General features: G+C 39.2%; 1 protein-coding gene across 1 annotated transcript in view; it reads right to left on the bottom strand.

Annotated features, from left to right (window-relative positions):
* Positions 1 to 19,825, bottom strand: part of smarcc2.L (SWI/SNF related, matrix associated, actin dependent regulator of chromatin subfamily c member 2 L homeolog) — a gene marked incomplete at its 5' end in the record, with an annotated part of 47,288 nt that overhangs the window by 11,334 nt on the left and 16,129 nt on the right. The window contains 20 exon segments of the mRNA NM_001091927.1: positions 989 to 1,053; positions 1,312 to 1,437; positions 3,595 to 3,756; positions 3,976 to 4,234; positions 4,340 to 4,402; positions 4,526 to 4,642; positions 4,840 to 4,993; positions 5,191 to 5,304; positions 5,974 to 6,045; positions 6,142 to 6,272; positions 7,452 to 7,489; positions 8,107 to 8,166; positions 8,249 to 8,373; positions 9,313 to 9,428; positions 12,488 to 12,619; positions 16,151 to 16,226; positions 16,676 to 16,745; positions 16,837 to 16,906; positions 18,295 to 18,387; positions 19,511 to 19,592. Of these exon segments, the coding sequence (NP_001085396.1) occupies positions 989 to 1,053; positions 1,312 to 1,437; positions 3,595 to 3,756; positions 3,976 to 4,234; positions 4,340 to 4,402; positions 4,526 to 4,642; positions 4,840 to 4,993; positions 5,191 to 5,304; positions 5,974 to 6,045; positions 6,142 to 6,272; positions 7,452 to 7,489; positions 8,107 to 8,166; positions 8,249 to 8,373; positions 9,313 to 9,428; positions 12,488 to 12,619; positions 16,151 to 16,226; positions 16,676 to 16,745; positions 16,837 to 16,906; positions 18,295 to 18,387; positions 19,511 to 19,592 (2,125 nt within the window).

Genomic DNA, 19,825 nt, shown 5'->3' with positions numbered 1-19,825 from the left:
AGGATTGAGGAGGTAGGCGGGAATGAAGCCCAGAGCAGGAGGAGGAGGAGCTACTTTAACCTTTTAGTGACCTTTCTCCAAGCAACAGGATATTCGTCCCCATGGTGCCTGTGTCCCCCAATCTAGGCAAGAGAAATAACGTTCTGCTGCCCTGCACTGGTAAAAGTTCTGTTTGCTTTGGAAAGGCTACTATAGCTTATATAAACAAGCTGCTGTGTAGCCATGGGGGCAGCCATTCAAGTTGAAAAAAAGGCACAGGTTACATAGCAGATAACAGATAAGCCCTGTAGAATACAATGGTGTTTTCTGTTATCTCCTATGTGACCTGTGCCTTTTCTCCTTTTTTCCAACTTGAATGACTGCCCCCATGGCTACACTGCAGCGTGTTTATATAAACTATATTAGTCTTTCTGAATCAAACCCAGAACTTCTATCAGTGCAGGGCAGCAGTGCATTATATTTTAATTTCTTTTATTTTTTTGGTGTTACTGTTCCTTTAATTGCTTTTTGTAATGCAAAATGAAAACCTTTAAAAAAAACACAAAAGGAATTCAAAGCCTAGCACCTGTTTCTACCACATCGAGTGTTATGCCTGTATCTGTCTGTTTGGCAGCACTAGGAGTAAATAAAATAAAAATCAATATCATTTTACAAGTGACCACAATGATTCAATGAGTTATACAGTAGTGAGAGTGGAAAGTGGGAGTCAGTAGAAAAAATTCTTAACAAGCAGAGCCTTCTACACTTCACTTTTCCATTATGGAGGATGAGGCTGGTTAAAGCATAACCGGGCAGCTAAAGAAAATACTGGAGTGCTTGTGGAGACATTGTTCTTGTTTTATTTTTGCAGGTTTATCTGAGAAATAAAATTATATAGCACTTCATAGCGGCTACATGATTTTATGAATAATTTATACAACCTACAATATGTATAATTCTACATAAATATAAATACATTAGGATGGCTGGGCCACAGTTCAGTTCATACCTTTGGCTCTTTCTTCTCATCTGTAGGCTGCGCATCTGTCTGGGGCTCTTCTGAACTGCTGTCTTCTGGAAGCAGTAATGAAAACATTTACATTAAAGCTACAAATCATAAGAAGCACAGAAAGATTTTAATGTTTTACTGAAAGTCATTTATCTAATGTCATATTTGGAATACATTAAAGTAGGCTTACATTCTTTTGTAATACAAAGCCCTGTAAGGTGTAAGAAGGTAAAGGATATTTTTCAACAGGAACCTATAATTTTATTAGAACCTCATACAATTTGTATTTTGTGTTAAATAAAAAAAAATCTCTTCCAACTTTCCATTGTTATGATGTAGGGTTGTTGAAATAGAATGTCTCCTGTCAGATTCACTTTGTAAAGAAGTCTTGTGTGTAGGAGAGGAATGTTTCCTACCATGGATTTCAGGGGTGTTCATTTTAGGACAATCTGCGAAAGGCATCAATAAACACATAGAAAGAAATTATTACTCACTTTCCAACTGCTGTTTGTCAGATAATAAGGGCCTTATACAGTACATCTCCAAACTAAACATATAATAAAAAGTTATTTTCTTTTTCATTTGGTACTGAACATAATTGGGCTCATTTATAAACACACAGGAAATTTGCACTTGGGCAGGAACCCATGACAACCAATCATTTGGTTTATTATTCAACCTTCAGGCGGCTGAAAAATTGGATGAGTGATCGGGTGGAATGAATTACGGCTCATGTGCAGATTTGCCCAGCATTTATAAATGAGCCCGATGACTATTGTTCCTCTGTATACAATATTAAAGGGGTTGTTCAACTTTAAATTTACTTTTTGTATGATGTAAAGAGTGATATTCTGAAACAATTTGCAATTAGTTTTAATTTTTTTTATTATTTGTAGTTTTTTTATTTCGTTTTTTGCCTAGCAGCTCTCCAGTTTGCAATTTCAGCAATCTGGTTGGTAGACTCCAAATTACTCTAGCAACCATGCATTGATTTGAATAAGAGACTGGAATATGAAAAGGAGATGGTCTGAATAGAAAGATGAGTAATAAAAAGTATCAATGATAATTCATTTGTGGCCTTACAGAGAATTATTTTTTTTTAGATGATGTGCACAAAATGCAAATGTGCTGCTACGTGCTGCTTCATTTTCTGCCTATTTACAGGGCTCTCTGAAAATGTACATGCCACATGATGCCAGGACCAACATATGGCACCAATGAAGGAATAACATTGGATATATGAGCTAGCAGGATCAAAATAAAATGAATCTGTATTACGCTGTCTTATTTCGAACACACCCCTCAGGCCCAAGGGTATGTAAACTGAGATAAAAATGAACATGCCCACAGATGTGCTTGCTAGACAGAAGTCAAGGAGAGTTTTGCCTAACAATCACTACATTTGACATAGGCCTATAGGTGTGGTTTTCAATAACAAATGTGTTTTTCTGTCCATTAAGATTCGCATATTAAAGTCTGCCATATAATTAATGCCTAATTCAGCATTATAGAGTGGAGTAGTCATTTCTTAAGTGCTCCCTTGTCTGACTATTGACAGCAAATTGATAGAATTCACAGATAAATACATCCAACAACAGTAAAAATACAAGCTCAGCTCTAACAACATTCTGCCTTTTTATTAAAACCATAAATATATGCAATAATTAGTGATGCACTGAATCCTCTATTTCAGATTCGGCCGAACCTCCGAATCCTTCGCAAAAGATTTGGCCGAATACTGTATCCTAATTTGCATATTTATTACTTCCTTGTTTTGTGACAAAAAGTCATGTGATTTCCCTCCCTGCCCCTAATTTGCATATGCAAATTAGGATTCAGATTTGGTTCTGCTGGCAAAAGGATTCAGCCGAATCCTGCTGAAAAAGGGCGAATCCTGGCCAAATCCCGAACCGAATCCTGGATTCGGGGCATCCCTAGCAATAATCTAAAGTCTTTTATGCAGCATGATTTGGAAAGTCATATAATTGTAAGCAATGTAGTGTTTAGACAAATAACTTATTATTTATAATATTCTTACTGAACTTAACATGAATCCATATTTGTGGCAAAAAAATAATATTATTTACCGGTTATAGGATTTTAGCCGATTTTAGATAAGGGGCAGATTTATCAAATGTTGAGACAAAAGAAAATAGTCACGCTTCACAAAAGATTGTGTTTCTTCCGTACGTGATTTCTTCTCCAAAATACTTTGAGGGTTCAGGGCTATGAAAATCCATTCAAACCAAAGACCATATCAATGTTTTTACCACAAAACTTACTTGAGAATTCTCATGGATTGGACAGTTTCTTTACCATTCAAGTCTGAGCAATTTTCAAAATCAAAAAATGATAAATCAACAAATGATAAATACGGAGAGTGAGAAATGTTTTGCTAGTTTTGCTTTCAATAAAGCTTTGGCATAACTATTGATCTTGCTAAAGTTGCCATTTTGGTATTCTAGATTTTTTTTGGGGGGGGGGGGGAGCCATTGTCCTGAAAACCTCAGTTTCCAATCATTAAGCATAACAGAGCCAATAACTGCATTAATATTTCTTTAAAACAGAGAAGCTGTATGTGACTAGTCTGCTATTGCCTAGCTCACCTATCCTCTCGTTTTCTTCACAAGCTGTTCCAGCAATACCACTGCTCTCAAGGCCATAATTGGGATCAGCTTTTCCAGTGATTTTGGCTGCATCCTCAACCTTCCTGACATGAGCTTCCACCAGTGCTGTAGGAACCTCCTCCTTCATCTTGGAAAATTCATCTAATAAAACAGAAATATTATAAAGGTTATAACTATTCCCAGCAAACAAGGTACATGCATGCTGTACCATTCAAATTATGAAATAAAAGGGAAAGTTAAAAATAATCCCATTTTGGTGGTTAATAATCAAAGAAAACGATGTACATGACATTATCTTTTTCATGAGCATTTATATTACAGCAGAGGATTTACTAAGAAGTAAATATAAGAATGACAAACCCAAAGCTGATTTTGCAGCAGCTGATGCTACCCGCGGATCTACTACAGATGCAAGGAAGGCTACTGTGCTCATCACAGGATTCCCTGATTGGCTAAAGGGTATGGGCTGAAAGGCCAATGGTCCCAGAGAGGCATCAGAGTCCTCTAGATATGGATCCTCAATAGGAAGTCGTAAGAAATGCAAGATACACTCGTCCTGCGTCCGGCTCCCCACATGCTCAGATACCTTGTTCCAATCATCTTTATACATTTCCAGTGCCTGTGTTAAGTATGCAAAGGTAATTGGAATATGCTTTCTAACAAAGCTGATCAAATCCTAAGTACTAAAGCATTTATTTCATTGAACCACGTATAGATTTCTCACCTCAAGGAGCAACAGGGTCTCCTGCTCGTTCCATTCACGCGTTGCACTGGCAGCAGCCTTGCTCTGTTGGGGCAACATCAAATCCACATATCATTGAACTCTGGGTATAACTAGTAGTGACACCCTAAATGAATATACAGACTGGAGAACATTTTGTAAGTGATTAAATACACCCTTCTGACTGACCTTGGATGTTGTGTTCTTCTTACTATACATATCTGTCCGTAAGCCGAAGTTTTGAAGGTCACTTGGTTTATCCTTACTTTTATCAGGGAAAGTGAGCATCTGTTGTGAAGCAGAGCTCTGCTGGGAAAAAGAAAAGTGTATGTTGGTAATTCAAAGAGAATCGGGCGATTCAGGCATGTCCCTGACTGCAGGGAACGAGCCAAACGAGCTATGAAAAAAAATACGTACTGAATATATAAAAAGGACATAAAACAGTGTAATGACTTTTAAAAAGGATCAAACAAACACCTTGCTCATCCACCTGTCATGCCTACCTGTGGAGTTTTAGGCTGCAGTGGAACCAGTCCTGATGGAGTATCCGCTAAGACATGGAAATGTGATGTTGGGGGAGGGCCCATTGGGGTAGGACGACTTTCAGCATCCACTTGGTAGTTAATGAGCCCCCACTGTTCTAGGAAGGCATGAACCCTAGAGCAAGAACAACATCAGAGCTGGGACAATAATATTCTCCTCTTAATGTGATAATAGACTGTGTAACACTAACTTATATATAATCATAGTGTGCTCCCAAACTTTCTAGTATTCACAGCTATTCATTTCTACCCCTACTACATATGATCATTGCCTTTTATTCCTCTGAGATGACGTTCCCATGTCATCCGCACCTCATGATAGCACAGACATCCCCTGCCAAGTTGCGACGACATGCTGTAGAAGTAAGGTATTCCTGAGGGTTTAGTCTGTAGGTGTCAATCATGAAGTTTCTATAGGCCAGGTATCTAGAAAAAAATGGGGAAAAGAATGTAAGGGGTCACGTGTTTTGGTTTGTGAAAAGTACGATTATATAGTGAATAAAGTACCCCTCTTGTAAAATATAAGGATATTATAAGTTACAGAGGAGTTTCATGACCATATAAAAGTACGAGGATGAAGGCCAAGTGTTTTTATACAGGTCATAGAACTCTGAGGGGATGTCTCATATTTTGCAACAGGGAGTACTTTTTTTATTATAATACACACTTTTCAGTGAATCGTGTGACAGAAATGACATCACTAAGCTCCGATTATAACCAATAACATCACTAAGCACCGTTTATAAGGATATAATTTACAGGATATTCATGGCTCTTGTGTATTATAAGACCATAGCATGTTCTTTGCTCAAAGTCTGTAAAATAAATCTTGTGCTATAACTTGTATTAGTTATACATTTAATTTAAAATATAATAAACACATAAACAGCCCTCCGTTATGCAATGCTCATGCAGTCAATTCTCATATATGCTAGTTGTGGCTGAATAAAATAAGTCAATGTTTTCTATGGAAGAAAAACATTTCTATGAATGTCTTAGAATGATCTTGTAGAGCGCTGGCTACTCTTTTCTGGAAAATCTTTTCATGCAATTTTTATCAACCCCGTCTGATACAATATATTGAGCAAGACTCACATCTCTGGTGTTTTGGACTTGTTCTTGCCATTGAAGAACTCTGGTAAAGCCCGACGTTCAATAGCATGCACGCTGTAGGAGGAAGTGAGATATTAAAATCAATATACAATAAAAGAAATAAAAGGATAGTTGCATTACAAAATATTAAAAGTAAGATGGAAACATTACCTGTTATAGTCAAACCAAGCAGCATAGCTAGGGATGATGATATGGTGTGTTTGTTCAGTCACATTGTCCTCATGAAGATCGGAGGTTTTTATTTGCTCGCCTTTATTCCCAGATGAGTTCTCATCTTCCTCCTAAAAGTATACAAGTGAAGAAACCATTGCTTTTAACCTGGAAAATGTTTCTCCTGTTAAATATAGGACATTCACAAAATTAAGACTAAAAAACATTGTCCTAATCCCAGAGTGCATGGGAAAAATACAGTGATAAATATATAGAGCATCTGAGCTATGCTGAAAGTAGAAATTTGTTCAGTGACTACAAAGTTTAGGTTTAAATAAACAAAAGGAATCCTAGGAATGAATTCCAAACAAGTTCCAAGAAAATCCCATTTACATGGGTTTATCCTATAGGCTAAAACTCACCTACTGGGTTTTTAAAGCAGAAGCCAGGATAATAGCTTATCAGATTCCCAACTACAGACCAGTTTCTCCTTTCTTGAGGCTCATCAGTGTAGCACAGGGCTATCTAATCAGCTTAGATAGAGTCACTGTGTGGTTTCGCATACAAGTCATTAGGGTTGAGGAGACTGCCTCATACAGATTTAAATAAACAAAAGGAATCCTGGGAATGAATTCCAAACAAGCTCCAAGAAAATCCCATTTACATGGGTGCTGGGATAGTGTTGGGGCACATTATAGGCAAAGGAAAGGAATGAAGAGAAAATCACAGAAAGCATCTAAAAATGCCTTTGATAAGGACGGTGCAAACCGAGGAACAAGGTGAAGGCTGACCGTAATACTTTCCAGGCCTTATCCATAGAGGGCAATGAAAGCTGTTGTGGGTATTTAATAGGGATGCACTGAATCCACTATTTTGGATTCGGCCGAACCCCGAATCCTTCGCGACAAATTTGTCCGAATACCGAACTGAATCCTAATTTGCATATGCAAATTATGGGTGGGAAGGGGAAAACATTTTTTACTTCCTTGTTTTGTGACAAAAAGTCATGCGATTTCCCTCCCTGCCCCTAATTTGCAAATGCAAATTAGGATCCTGGATTTGGTGCATCCCTAGTATTTAATACATTTCCTTTATGGATAGCCTTTACTTTTTCCAATACTTTATGAGCGAGCTCTATCACTTTAACATAATTGGTATAAAAGTTCCCCATATAGATACAAGACGCTCCCAGTAATCAAGTTTTGTACAAAGCCCCAGAACATTCAGGTAGAACAACCCAAGGTGGATTTATGAACTCTTTGTTATACAAGTGTTTAAATTATCTGTATATACAGTAAGACAGCCCATACCTTGGTCACTGCTTCCATGCTTTCGTCCTCCTGTTCATCTGAGAGAAAAAAAGCAAATACAATTAAGAGAGATGCTTGTAGTTCACCAGTTTCTGAAGAATTTCCCCAGGTAGACACAGCATAAATGGAAATGGTTCCAAATCACACTATTAATATTCAGTGTCCAACTAGAGAATTGTGTTCTATATAAAACAGAAGTAAAAATAATAAATTAATCAAAAATGTATGATTGAATCAAGGTGCAGTATTTTCCAAACGTAGGTAACTTTACTTTTTAGTTATGCTTGCAAATAAGGTGAGGTTCAAGCGTACCTAATACTCACAGTACAGTGAAATAGCTGCTGCTATCGCTATATAGAGCCTATCAACAGTCCCTCACAGCACTCCAACAATTTAACTAGGTTTCCCAAAATAAAGAATTTAGAAGTGTCCATGGTTTCTATTCAACAGTTCTAGCTGGCCACATTTTCAATGCATAAATCTGCCACTGTGCAGGTACCTCTCACAGATTCCTCTTTAGGAGCCTTGCAAACAAGGAAGTATAACAGTACAGTTTACAGACACCTATACTCCAGCTGAACATTTCAAATGGTGTTTCTCTGTTCTTACATACTGAAATGACAAACAGGACCCATATGACCCAAAACACACTTACCCAGGTCTGTCACAGTCCCTCCTTTTACTGGTGCAGATTCAGAGTCCTTCTTGGTGTTCACTAAAACAGAAAAAAATGTCACTACAGTGATGCAGTACAGCATGAAATGTACACAATAGATTTCAAAGGACCTTGCATCTACCTGCTTTAGGGAGAGTAACTTCTTCCACATTAGGAACTGGGGAGGGTTCATCCATATCTTTGGTCAGATCTTCTTGCTCCTCCTCTCGGTGACCCCTCTTTGATTTGGTATATGGGGTCGAAGGGCTGCAAGAAATGTTTTCAGTAAATAAACTCATAAGCAGATCCACAAATGTACGCGCTTCTGCTCTTGCCCAGTGGTGACATCACTCATTTGCACTGCATTAATTCCACCGTCAGAAAACTGGATTAATGTACAAATGAATGGGGACAGCTGGGGCACACGCAGTAGAACTTAAAGCCGTGGCAGTCCTCACAGAAGTTTTGTACGTTCTACTGATCCCTGCAACAGCACTTACCCTGAGATTGGGTAAGCACAAAATTTGATTCTGGATACAATGATAACTATACATTTTTTTTATTTGTTTTACAGTGAGAGCTGTGAAGATGTGGAATTCTCTCCCTGAATCAGTTGTACAGGCTGATACATTAGATAGCTTTAAGAAGGGGTTGGATGGCTTTTTAGCAAGTGAGGGAATACAGGGTTATGGGAAATAGCTCATAGTCCAAGCTGATCCAGGGACTAGTCTCATTGCCATTTTGGAGTCAGGAAGGAATTTTTCCCCCTCTAAGGCAAATTGGAGAGGCTTCAGATGGGTTTTTTGCCTTCCTCTGGCTCAACTGGCAGATAGGTAGTTAATTAAAAAAAAAAAAAGGTTGAAGGACATGTGTCTTTTTTCAACCTTACTTACTATGTTACTATGTTACATTTTTGCTAATTGATTGTATCTGTAAAAGTTTTTCTTTTTTTTTCTTTTTACCACTTTAGTAGGACTTTGTGAAAGGTGAATGTCCCCGGATTATGTAAATTTTGCTAAATAAAACATCTTTTTTTTTTCCTTGATCTATAGTGCTGGCTTCTGCTTCCTGGCCTGTGTATCCAGACCCCACAACTGCTTTGATGAGTGCCACCTTGGTATTAAATTTTAACTGAGAAGTGAGCAGAATGTTACGTCTGTTTCAAAATGCGTCCAAGGCAGCTAGAAACAAATGTGAAAAAATTACCCCTTTTTGACAGCCTTTTTCTTTGCTTCAGCGCTGGGAGGAGGGGAAGGGGAGCGTTTCCTCTTCTTGTAGTTAGGTCCCTTTTTGTCTCTGCGGTCTGAGTCAGGGCTACTTACCTTTGGGAAGATATTAACACAAAAGGTGAAGAAAAGCAAAAAATGAATGTGCCAAGATATTTAATGAAGAAATATAAAGTTCTTATCTTGAAAGGTAAACATTGCTTCATTTCAAATTAGGGTCATCATATGCTTGATTTGCCTTCTCATTCATTTTAAATATATACAGCAAAGCACATTATATCGGAAGACAACAAGAACCAAGGTAATTTTTTTTTTCTTCAGGGTCTTAAGGAGAATTCAACCGTTAACCAAAAAAACCCAACCCCATTACCCTACGTAGACCCCCCTCCCCCCCAGCCTAGCTGCCCCCCCGGAAATGCCCCTAACTTTTTACTTACCCCTCGGTGCAGATTCAGGGATCACAGTTCACGGCAGCCATCTTCCGGGTCTTCTTCCGGCAGTTCGGCAATTTCCGACCAATTTGGCGCATGCACAGTTGTCGCAAAGCGGGAAATTGCTCCAACTGCGCATGCGTCTGTCTCATTCCGAACATTACCGAAGACCCAGAAGATGATTGCCATGAACTGCGATCCCTGATTCTGCACCGAGGGTTAAGTTAAAAGTTAGAGGCAATTCCCAAGGGGGCAGGAGGGATAGGGTCTACGTAGGGTAGGTTTTTTTTAGATAACGGTTACATTTCCGTTTAAGGGCGTACAGTTATGTGATCCGTTATCTGGAAACCCCTTATCGAGAAAGATCCGAATTACGGAAAGGCCTTATCACATAGACTCCATAATTCTGGACAACAGGTCCCATACCTGTACCTGTTATTGGCAAAGTCAGTCACAACAGAGTACTATAACATCGGGCGAATTTTCTCCCTGGCGAATGGACATAACTCTGCACATTCACTAAGATGCGGATTTTACTGAACATTAACTAATTCGCCAGCTCAGACCAGACAAAGTGCAATGGACAATGTAATTATCCTACCGCACACCTGTAGATCACCAATCCTGCAAGCTGGTGGTGCGTTCCTTCCGTTGACCTGGCCGGGTCCCTTAGCAACCAATGTGTAAAAGAAACGGATCCGCACACACACCGATTAGTGCAGTCGGGGATTATCCCCTTTTATTCAGCCACCAAACATCAACGTTTCGGGGGGGAACACCCACCCTTCATCAGGATCCTGATGAAGGGTGGGTGTTCCCCCCCGAAACGTTGATGTTTGGTGGCTGAATAAAAGGGGATAATCCCCGACTGCACTAATCGGTGAAAGTGCAATGGACTGCATAGGACTTCCTCAATTTTTAGTGCAAAATTTTTCTAAGTCCCAAAAAATGCTGGCGTCTTTTCCTTTTTTCAGAGTGATAGCCTGCAAAGGTCCGTAAATTTTTTTTGGGGTAACCGGATTCCACCCTCCATTTTCTAACATATGGAACATAAACTATACACTGGGCTCATGTGTAGGGCATTATAACAACTCTATTTTCTTTATTAAGGTTCCCTGGACTTGTGTAATGTAATGTATTTGCTGCAACATATACGTCCATGTAACTATCATTTCCATCCGTATGCAAATTAGGCAACGCAAGCGCATCTTCACTTTGATTGCCTAGTGAAAATTCGCCAGCGTTTGGCGCCCTGGACGCAACTTCGCACTTTAGTGAATTAGCGTTGTCCTACCAAATTTACGCCTGGCCAAGTGTTGGTGCAGCCGTCGCTGGCAAATTTTCACCGGTTAGGGAATCTGCCCCCTAGAATTTCGCACCCCCCCCATTATTTTAACTTTCTTTCTTAACTACTATGTATCTAACTATATTTTGTCAGTTGTAGGGTATCTTTCTTTTATCATAAGGCATCGTATAACACTACCAAAAACAATGCACACCTTTTTGTGTAGTCTCTAGAGCCACAAATCTTTTTTGTTGCCCAATATATTTAAAGTGCAGTATTTGAATTCTGTGCATAACCCCAGTTCTGGGGAATACTCCCAGTGAATGTAAATCTCAGACAATGGTATAATGAAGCTGTTTAAGTCACAAAAGGACAGGTGTGCAGGGGTGGATTAACGTCTAGGGGCCCGTGGGTTTTCTACTGAATTTTTTTTTTATTTAAAAAAATTAACCAGGTCAGGGGGTCCGGGTCTGGGTCAAGGCCCCCCAGGCTTGCTGCCTGGAACTGGAAGACAATTTTCGGCAGCAAGGCAGTGGCACTGAAGGCAACCACAGGCAGGTGTGCATCTCTCTGCGTGTGTGCAAGTGCAACCAAACCAATCTCTCTAAGCCTTCCCGGGCTGACTATCTTCTTTGGAAGGTGCTCACCAGTGACATCACTGGTGTGCGCCGAAGGCTTAAGAGAGTTGAGCATGGCGCACTCTCGCACACACGCGGTCAGAGCAGAAACGCAGTCTGACTCTGTCTGCCTTCTTCGTCAGACTCACTCAGTCGTCAGCACTCTTGCCACCCAAGCCCAAGAGTTGCCTATTTTATTAGCTTGCAGCTTACTGCACAATTTAAGCATCTGCACACGGTTGTCTCTCAGACTCCGTCCCAGGCAGGCAGCTAGCTACAACAGGACACTGGGGTTAATTGCAGATCTATGTGGAATAATTATGCAGAATAATTCAGAATAATTCGGAAGTTAATTGCAGATTTTTGCTGTGTTTTTGGCACGGTCCGCACTGCGGTTTTTAAAAAAGCTGACCACTGCGTAAATAAGATATTGTCATGCGCCATTGCCTAAGCTTTAAACCACTAGCATATTTACACGGCGGTCGTTTAAAAAAAAAAAAAACATGGCGCGTCCCGTGCCAAAATAAAGCCCTGCCCTAGAAAAGGGGCCATGTGGAAAGTGTAGCCTAGGGGCCTCAATCCGCCACTGCAAGTGTGCCATGTAACTGCATGACATCTATATGAACAGCTCAGGTACAGTGAATTCCAGACGCTTCGGACTTTTAATTTAAGTTTGGTAAATTAGACACAGGGTGCATCACATATCAGGATGACCTATAAAATAATAACTGAAAAACTAGAAAACTTAAGAGACACAGTGATGAGTTCTATACCAGTAAGTGTTTGTAAAAAAAAATTTAGGATAAAAGAACATGTCCTCACCTCATCAGTGAAGGTCTTGGCAGAGATTTTCTTACGCCGTACGACAGGATTCTTCTCATCAGTCACCTCATAGTCCTCTTCATTCATCCACTCATTGAATGAGTCAGTATCCAGAATCCATTTGGCATGGACCTACTCAAAATACCAAAGCAGACAGAACATCACTCTGTGATCATCGGCCAGGTGTCACCTGTAAATACTGCTTTGTAGTATGTAAATATGTCTTTGTCATCTTTAAATACTGAATTAGGCTTGAAATATACTGAGATGCTAGAATCATGAATTTTGCTTGGTGCAGGTAAAATCGAGAGCTACAATCAGAATGCTGGTTAAGCCATTGGAAAATGTAATAATGATAAAACTGACAAGGAGGCCATTATCTGGCAAACAGCAGCCTGCCAGTGCAACCAAGATATAGTTGCCATGGCAGCCTTTGCTCAGCAGAGTATCAAAAAAAGGGGGGAAAAAAGAGAAAAACATCATCAAACAAATATGCGTAAGTCTCTTCCAAAACGGACACAAAGAAATTGCTGTGTGCATAAAGGATGTGCTTCTGTATGTGCCTATGTGCTTTTATAATCAATATTTAAAAAGAATCTTATTTCAAAGCGAGTGTGCTTATCCAGAAACAAAGTGGCAAAGCACCACACACACATACATGCAGCAGGTATCAAAGGGAGGATGAGCAAGCGCAGTATAAAGGTATTATTCTTCCTTTGCTTAAATATTTAATACATGAACAAGGGCTGGGCCTCCTCTCTCTGACATGTTGCATATTCACAATCATAGGGGACCAGACTATTTGGCTGTACCATTTAAACTGAAAATCCTGGCTAACCAGAAAGATTGAAAATAATGCATCCACTGTCGGACTGGCCCACCGGGATACCAGGAACACTCCCGGTGGGCCCAGGTGTCAGGTGGCCCTTGTGCTGCTAAAGATTTGGTCTATTTCATGGCCATTCTCTATTTCTTTGAGAACAAAGAGGCTAAATAGATGGAATAGATCATAGTATGTAAAGAATAGAGACTAGGAGAAAAGAGGTTGAGTGAGAAGAATAATAACAGTACTGAAAGTGGGCACCTGGTCTATGGTTCTTTGGTGGGCCCCTGGTCTAAGGTTTTTAGGTGGACCCCTGGTGTCCCAGTCCGACATTGAATGCATCTAAAGTAAGAGGTTACAGTGCTAATTTAATAATACAGCTGTTACACTGCATGATTTCATATAGCCATTGCAACCAACCAGATTTTTGTTTCATTTTCTAACTTGCTGTTGATTGATTCGAAATCATTCTTGATTGGGTTCTATTGATAACTGCAGTGGTTCAATTTATTAATAAATGAGCGCATTGGAGGGCAGCTTCGAGGCCTACACCAATATGATCATATATCACAATATCTGTAGATTAAATAATAATTAATTCTAACAACCCACAGCACTCAGTACTGAGGTATATAACAAAGTGGAAGAATGGAATAAAAAGAAAAAAGTAAAATGTAAAAATGTGCATATAGGTTCTAGTAGTAATCATTTCTAAACTCATGAAGAACTATGTAACTCCATTATTACATAGCAGATTGTTCAGGCCGAAACTGTTTTTAAGCAGTCCAATCATTCAAATGTAACACACGGAAATAAAACATGGATGACACAGACATCATCAAATCTACGGCCAATGGCACAAACAGAATTTTCTTCCCAAGTGGAGTAATCTCTGATTCGGCCGGCTTTTGCCCAGTAAGTGTGTGTGTGGACAGGACTGGAATTCACCTGTCACTACAAACACAGGGCAGACTTTGGCCGAAAAATGCTCGAGAGTTTAATATTGAGCCAAAACCTGCTCAACGTGCAATGTAGCTTCCAGCTGTCTGTGTGCACGCATATGGGGAAAAAGGTGACAAAATGTCTATTATCTCACTTGGCATTTTGCTCTGCGAGTCTACAGTTTTATTGTTACATTTATTTTCAGGCCCTATTCTATTTATATTTGAGTCTCTCATTTAAACCACTGCCTGGTTGGTAGGAGAAATAGATCTCTATAGTGGCATAAATTCCAAACCAGAGAGTCGCAGAACAAAAAGCTAAATAATACAAAAGGCAACAAAAAAGAAAAAGTAAACACTAACTGCGGTACATCACTGTCTACAACATACTTAAAGTTAATTTAAAGGTGAACTACCCCTTTAAGTGCTCAGAAATATGCACTGACTTTAATACAAATATTTATTAATGAGGTAACATACACCTTTGCACAATATCAACCAATATTTCAACTGAAAATGTGTCCTTCCTTCATTTAAATTAAATTTTTTAATTTTACATTTATTTAATACCTCCCTTTTCCAATACATTTTTATTGGTTTTAACATCATAGATACACATAACAACATAAGTACATAAGAACATCTCAGGTTTATTTCCCATCATTTTATTATATTGGAGTTGAGTCCATTCCCTCTTGCTCCAACCATGGTCCCCATACTTTTTTGTATTTACCTGGCCATCCCCTGTTTATAGTAAGTCAGTTTATAGAAAGATAATATTGTGTTTACCAGTTTCTTTTACCCCATTCAGTGCATGAGTATGGTCTTTATGGCATAAAAGACTAGTATTTTGATTAAGGTACGGTCCACTTTGGTTTGGCTAGGTCTTCAAAAACATCTAGTAAGATTTGTTCAGCGTCTGATCAGTGGCGTGACTAGATGTTGCTGGGCCCCACAGCAAATTAATTTTAGGGCCCCCACCATATCCAGTGTTTGTCCTGTTTTACCAATATATGTTCAAATTGCTCATCAATGAGAGCCTCATGGGGCCCCCTGTACCTCCTGGGCCCCCCTGCAGCCGCAGGGTCTGCTTCCTCTGTAGTTACGCCCCTGCGTCTGATATGGGTGGCATGCCCAGTTCGTTTGTCAGGTATTTTGTGATCATCTCCCAGTATTTGGAGATGTGGGAACATTCCCACCACATATGCATACATCGAGCTGGGAATTGATTACATCTGTGACAGGTATTATTATCTTTATGCTCAATAGAATACAATTTGTGTGGTGTTATGTACACCCTATGTAGAAATACGCACTGTATGAGTTCTATAGGAGTCCCTTCCTGATACCAACTACATCCCTTTAATGAGCCCCTTCCTTTCCACAGTTGCTGCCAGTGAATTTAACTGTGACCAGAGTCGGACTGGGGTCCTGGAGTGATTTAACTCACTGGGGGGTGTCTAACATCTTGCCCCCCCCCCAAGTAAAATTAGACTTTCCTTATCCTTAAAAAAACACAAAAAATAAAGTATGTACCCAAACTGTTATATGACATACATACATTAAGCTGAACAGAAAACTTGACTAATTACATTCCTGCACAAGCACCAGTGTCAAAGACCTATCTGCCAGTGCCACAGGTTTTACATTTCTCTGTTCTTAGATCTACGCTGATCCATGAGTTGTCTGTTCAAAATGGTGTACCAAGGTAAAAGGTACTCAGCAGGAACAAGGAAAATGCAGATATTGTTTTCAAGTTCAGGGACAAACACCAATTTGTCACTAGGCATGCACTCTACAAATAAACTTGGGAGTCAAAATGCTCATTAGCTTATATCAGATTCAGCTGCTATTTTTTACCAAAAGAGTCATATAGTCCACAACACTGGAGGTGGTTACCTTGCGTGGTTTTTCCACTGTGGGAGCATCTTCCACTGAGGCTTCAACCTCACTTGCAGGAACCCACGTGTCATAACTAAGACAGAATAAGTAACAATTTCAGTTAGCCATTTCATTATTCACAAGAACATCCTGAGCTCATAGAATACTGCATGGTAGGCTATAAGCTAAACCAATGATGTCCAATAGTTCCCCCACTCTTGCTCCACTGCAGAGATCTCTGAACTCTGCCCACACAGTTCTTATGGAGTGCACAGAAATATTGGTATAGATGCACATAAAGTAAAATCACAATTGAAACTGCCAGATTTGATTAAATTGCAATATGATTATCTGCTGCATGTGCATCGTATGTGCATCGTATATTTCCTCCCACATGCTGGAGTTCAGATTCGGAAAAATTAAGTAGTAATCAGCTGAGCACATGATTACATTCATTAAATAAATGGAGAAGCCTTTTGGGATATTTTGAGGATCTAACCGAAGGGCAGCAGAATATGCTGAACAATGATCATTCTGACTAACCTGTCAGGATAATAACCCCAGTGCAGAAGAACCTGTTTGTCCCTCTTAAGAATGGGTCGCACCCACTCCTCTAAGAATAAAAACAAAACAATAAAAATTAACAAATGCTTTTTTTGGATAAACAACACTTTCTGAACAATAAAAAAAAAAAAATATCTCACCATCTTCTAAATTGCTAGGAACGGGAACAACGATGTGAGATGCATGACTCTTGTCTTCTGTTACAGTGCCCTGCAAGAATATGAGATATGGAGGTGTATGAGATATGGAGGTGTAATTGCACAGTGCTGTAAAAATGCTGATTATCCTGCACATAAAGATCATTTGCTGTTCATATGAAGCGTAGTTCAAACACCGTTTGGTGGTTCTCTATCTGTGCTCCAGTGAATAGGTAGCTTTCCTGTTTTAGCACTACTCATTGCCAGTAGAAGGCTGGAATGCAGCCATACATACAGTACATACATACATACATACATAAAGAAAGGAATAAACAAAAAAAACACTGTTTCATTTTTAATTACATCTAGTCTTAGAACAATGATAAATTTGTAATTCATTAACTCTAATATTTTTTTTGGAGAACCTCTTTGAATACTTTGTCAGGCTAGCTGTCTGCATGGAATGAAAAAGATAAGAGATCAAAACAAATCCATGCTACTATTGATGGACTGTCTTGAATGAAACAAGGGTATTTGTTTTGTAAGCAACATTTTTTTATCATTGTTTATTGGTGCATGGCATGTAATACAGCAGCACCCAATTATATTAATAAAGATTCAGATAATGAAGGTTCTCTAATCAGAGTATATCTTTTCTGTGAGTAAGAAGTGAGTGTGCTCCCCTCTTTTTTGAAAACAACAGGTTTATAAGAATAGGTTACGGGTCCACTTTAAGCTGGCCAACTACATCAAAGTCATCACCAGTGTGGCCAATTCCTACACTCAACTTGCACCTGATTCATTAAGAATTCAATTGCTTAATTATACATTTTATAAAGGGACTACGTTTTACCTGCAACTTACTTGCTGCTTTCAAAGTAAAACTCCCAAACTCGGTGGCCCTTTTATTGGCCACCTGTGGGATCACCTGACATTAGCTGGAAAGGGTGGGAGCTACAACATGGAGCTGGTCACTGCTCCTGTATAAATTATAACAAACGAGAAAGTTGTGTTCACCACTAATTTTTAAAAATAATTATTTTTGTGGTCACAACCTCATTGCACCCCCACTTAATGTTTTTAAAAAATTAGTGGTGATCACAACTTTCCCTTGTTTTGTAAGCAATCCTGCTACTCCACTTGTAAAGCAGAAGAGCAGGACTTACCTACCAATGCACTTATACGTTGTGGTCATCTGGAAGTGAACACCAAAACAACAGGTCCCAAGTTTTCACTATAATAGATCCTATACCTGTACTACGCAAATAATGAACTAGTTCTGAAGAAAGCTATTGGCCAGTCAGATGTTGCAAAACTACAGCTCTTACAGGGATCAGTGATGCTGAGAGCTTAGTTCTGCAACATCTGGCCCTCCAGTGCTTGTCCATGACTGCAAAAAGAATTGATGTTACATATGAGAACTGAACAAATTCTAAGTAGGTTAAAAAAAACAGCTGGCACCTGATGTCGTTTCACGATATCTTTCAGCTTACTCTGTAGTTTTGAGTCTATATCTGGGTGAAGGTATATGTTAGGTCGGGACAGGCAGTTGTTCTGTTTGAGTGAAGGAAACAAGACAAGCATTACATCTTTGTGATTCCATAAAATTAACCAAACCAGCAATAAACATTTATATAAAGTACATGAAATTGCACGTGGAGCTTTTAACAAGCAGAAAAACGTGTCAAACATCCATGACACTAAATTCTTCAGTTTTTCTTGTTTTGGTACATTTCATGATGCTTGTACATTTAGCCTTTTGTACGTTGAGCAAAAAACATTCATTGCTGATCATTGTATGTATGTGTGATAAGGACCTTAGACTGTAACTTCCACAGGAGTAGGACTGATGTAAATGAGATATAATCTCTCTCTCTCTATAGTCTATAATGTAGACTGCTACCATCTCTGGGTACTTTTTTCAAAGGGTAGCAAAGCTAGCAAAATGTTGTGAATAAATAAACAATAAACAATGGAACTGTATTATAATAAAAGGGGATATATTTGTGATGTCATGTTATCTTATTAAAGGGATACTGTCATGGGGGAAAAATTCAAAATACATCAGTTAATAGAGCTGCTCCAATAGATTTCTGCACTGAAATCCATTTCTCAAAAGAGCAAATAGATTTTTTAATATTTAGTTTTGAAATCTAACATAGGGGTAGACATATTGTCACTTTCCCAGGTGCCCCCAGTCATGTGACTTGTGCTCCAATAAACTTCAGTCACTCTTTACTGCTGTACTGCAAGTTGGAGTGATATCACCCCTCCTCCCCATCAGCCTACCAACAGCACAATGGCAAGGTAACCAGATAACAGCTCCTTAACACAAGATAACAGCTGCCTGGTAGATCTAAGAACAGCACTCAGTAGTAAAATCCAGGTCCCACTCATATACATTGAATAGGAGAAACAACAGCCTGCCAGAAAGCAGTTCCATCCTAGTGCTGGCTCTTTCTGAAAACACATGACCAGGCAAAATGACCTGAGATGGCTGCCTACACACCAATATTACAATGAAACAAAATACATTTGCTGGTTCAGGAATGAAATTTTATATTGTAGAGTGAATTGTTTGCAGTGTGATTTAGAAATAAAATCTACATCATGGCAGAATCCCTTTAAAGTGCTATATTCAGAGTTGGAGAGATCAGCGCAAATGAAAACTCATTACCTGTACCAGAGACTTCTCAATGGTCATGAACATTTCCACATTCCGATCCATACGTGAAGGATTCTGAAAATCAAACCTTCGCCTATGATGAATATGAAACATGTCATTAGGGGTTTGCAGAATTTAGTTGCATCAGGAACGTCAAAACATAGTTGGTTTATACACTAGGCGCAGTGATCCCCAACCAGTAGCTTGTGAGTAACATGTTGCTCTCCAAACCCTTGGATGTTGCTCCCAGTGGCCTCAAAGCAGGTGCTTATTTTGAATTCCAGGCTTGGAGGCAAGTTTTGGTTTCATAAAAACCAGGTGTACTGC

The sequence above is a fragment of the Xenopus laevis genome, chromosome 2L (genome assembly GCF_017654675.1).
Source record: "Xenopus laevis strain J_2021 chromosome 2L, Xenopus_laevis_v10.1, whole genome shotgun sequence".
Taxonomy (NCBI): Eukaryota; Metazoa; Chordata; class Amphibia; order Anura; family Pipidae; genus Xenopus; species Xenopus laevis.
The sequence above is the reverse complement of the archived record's forward strand: the minus strand, read 5'-3'. Positions and strand labels throughout refer to the sequence as shown.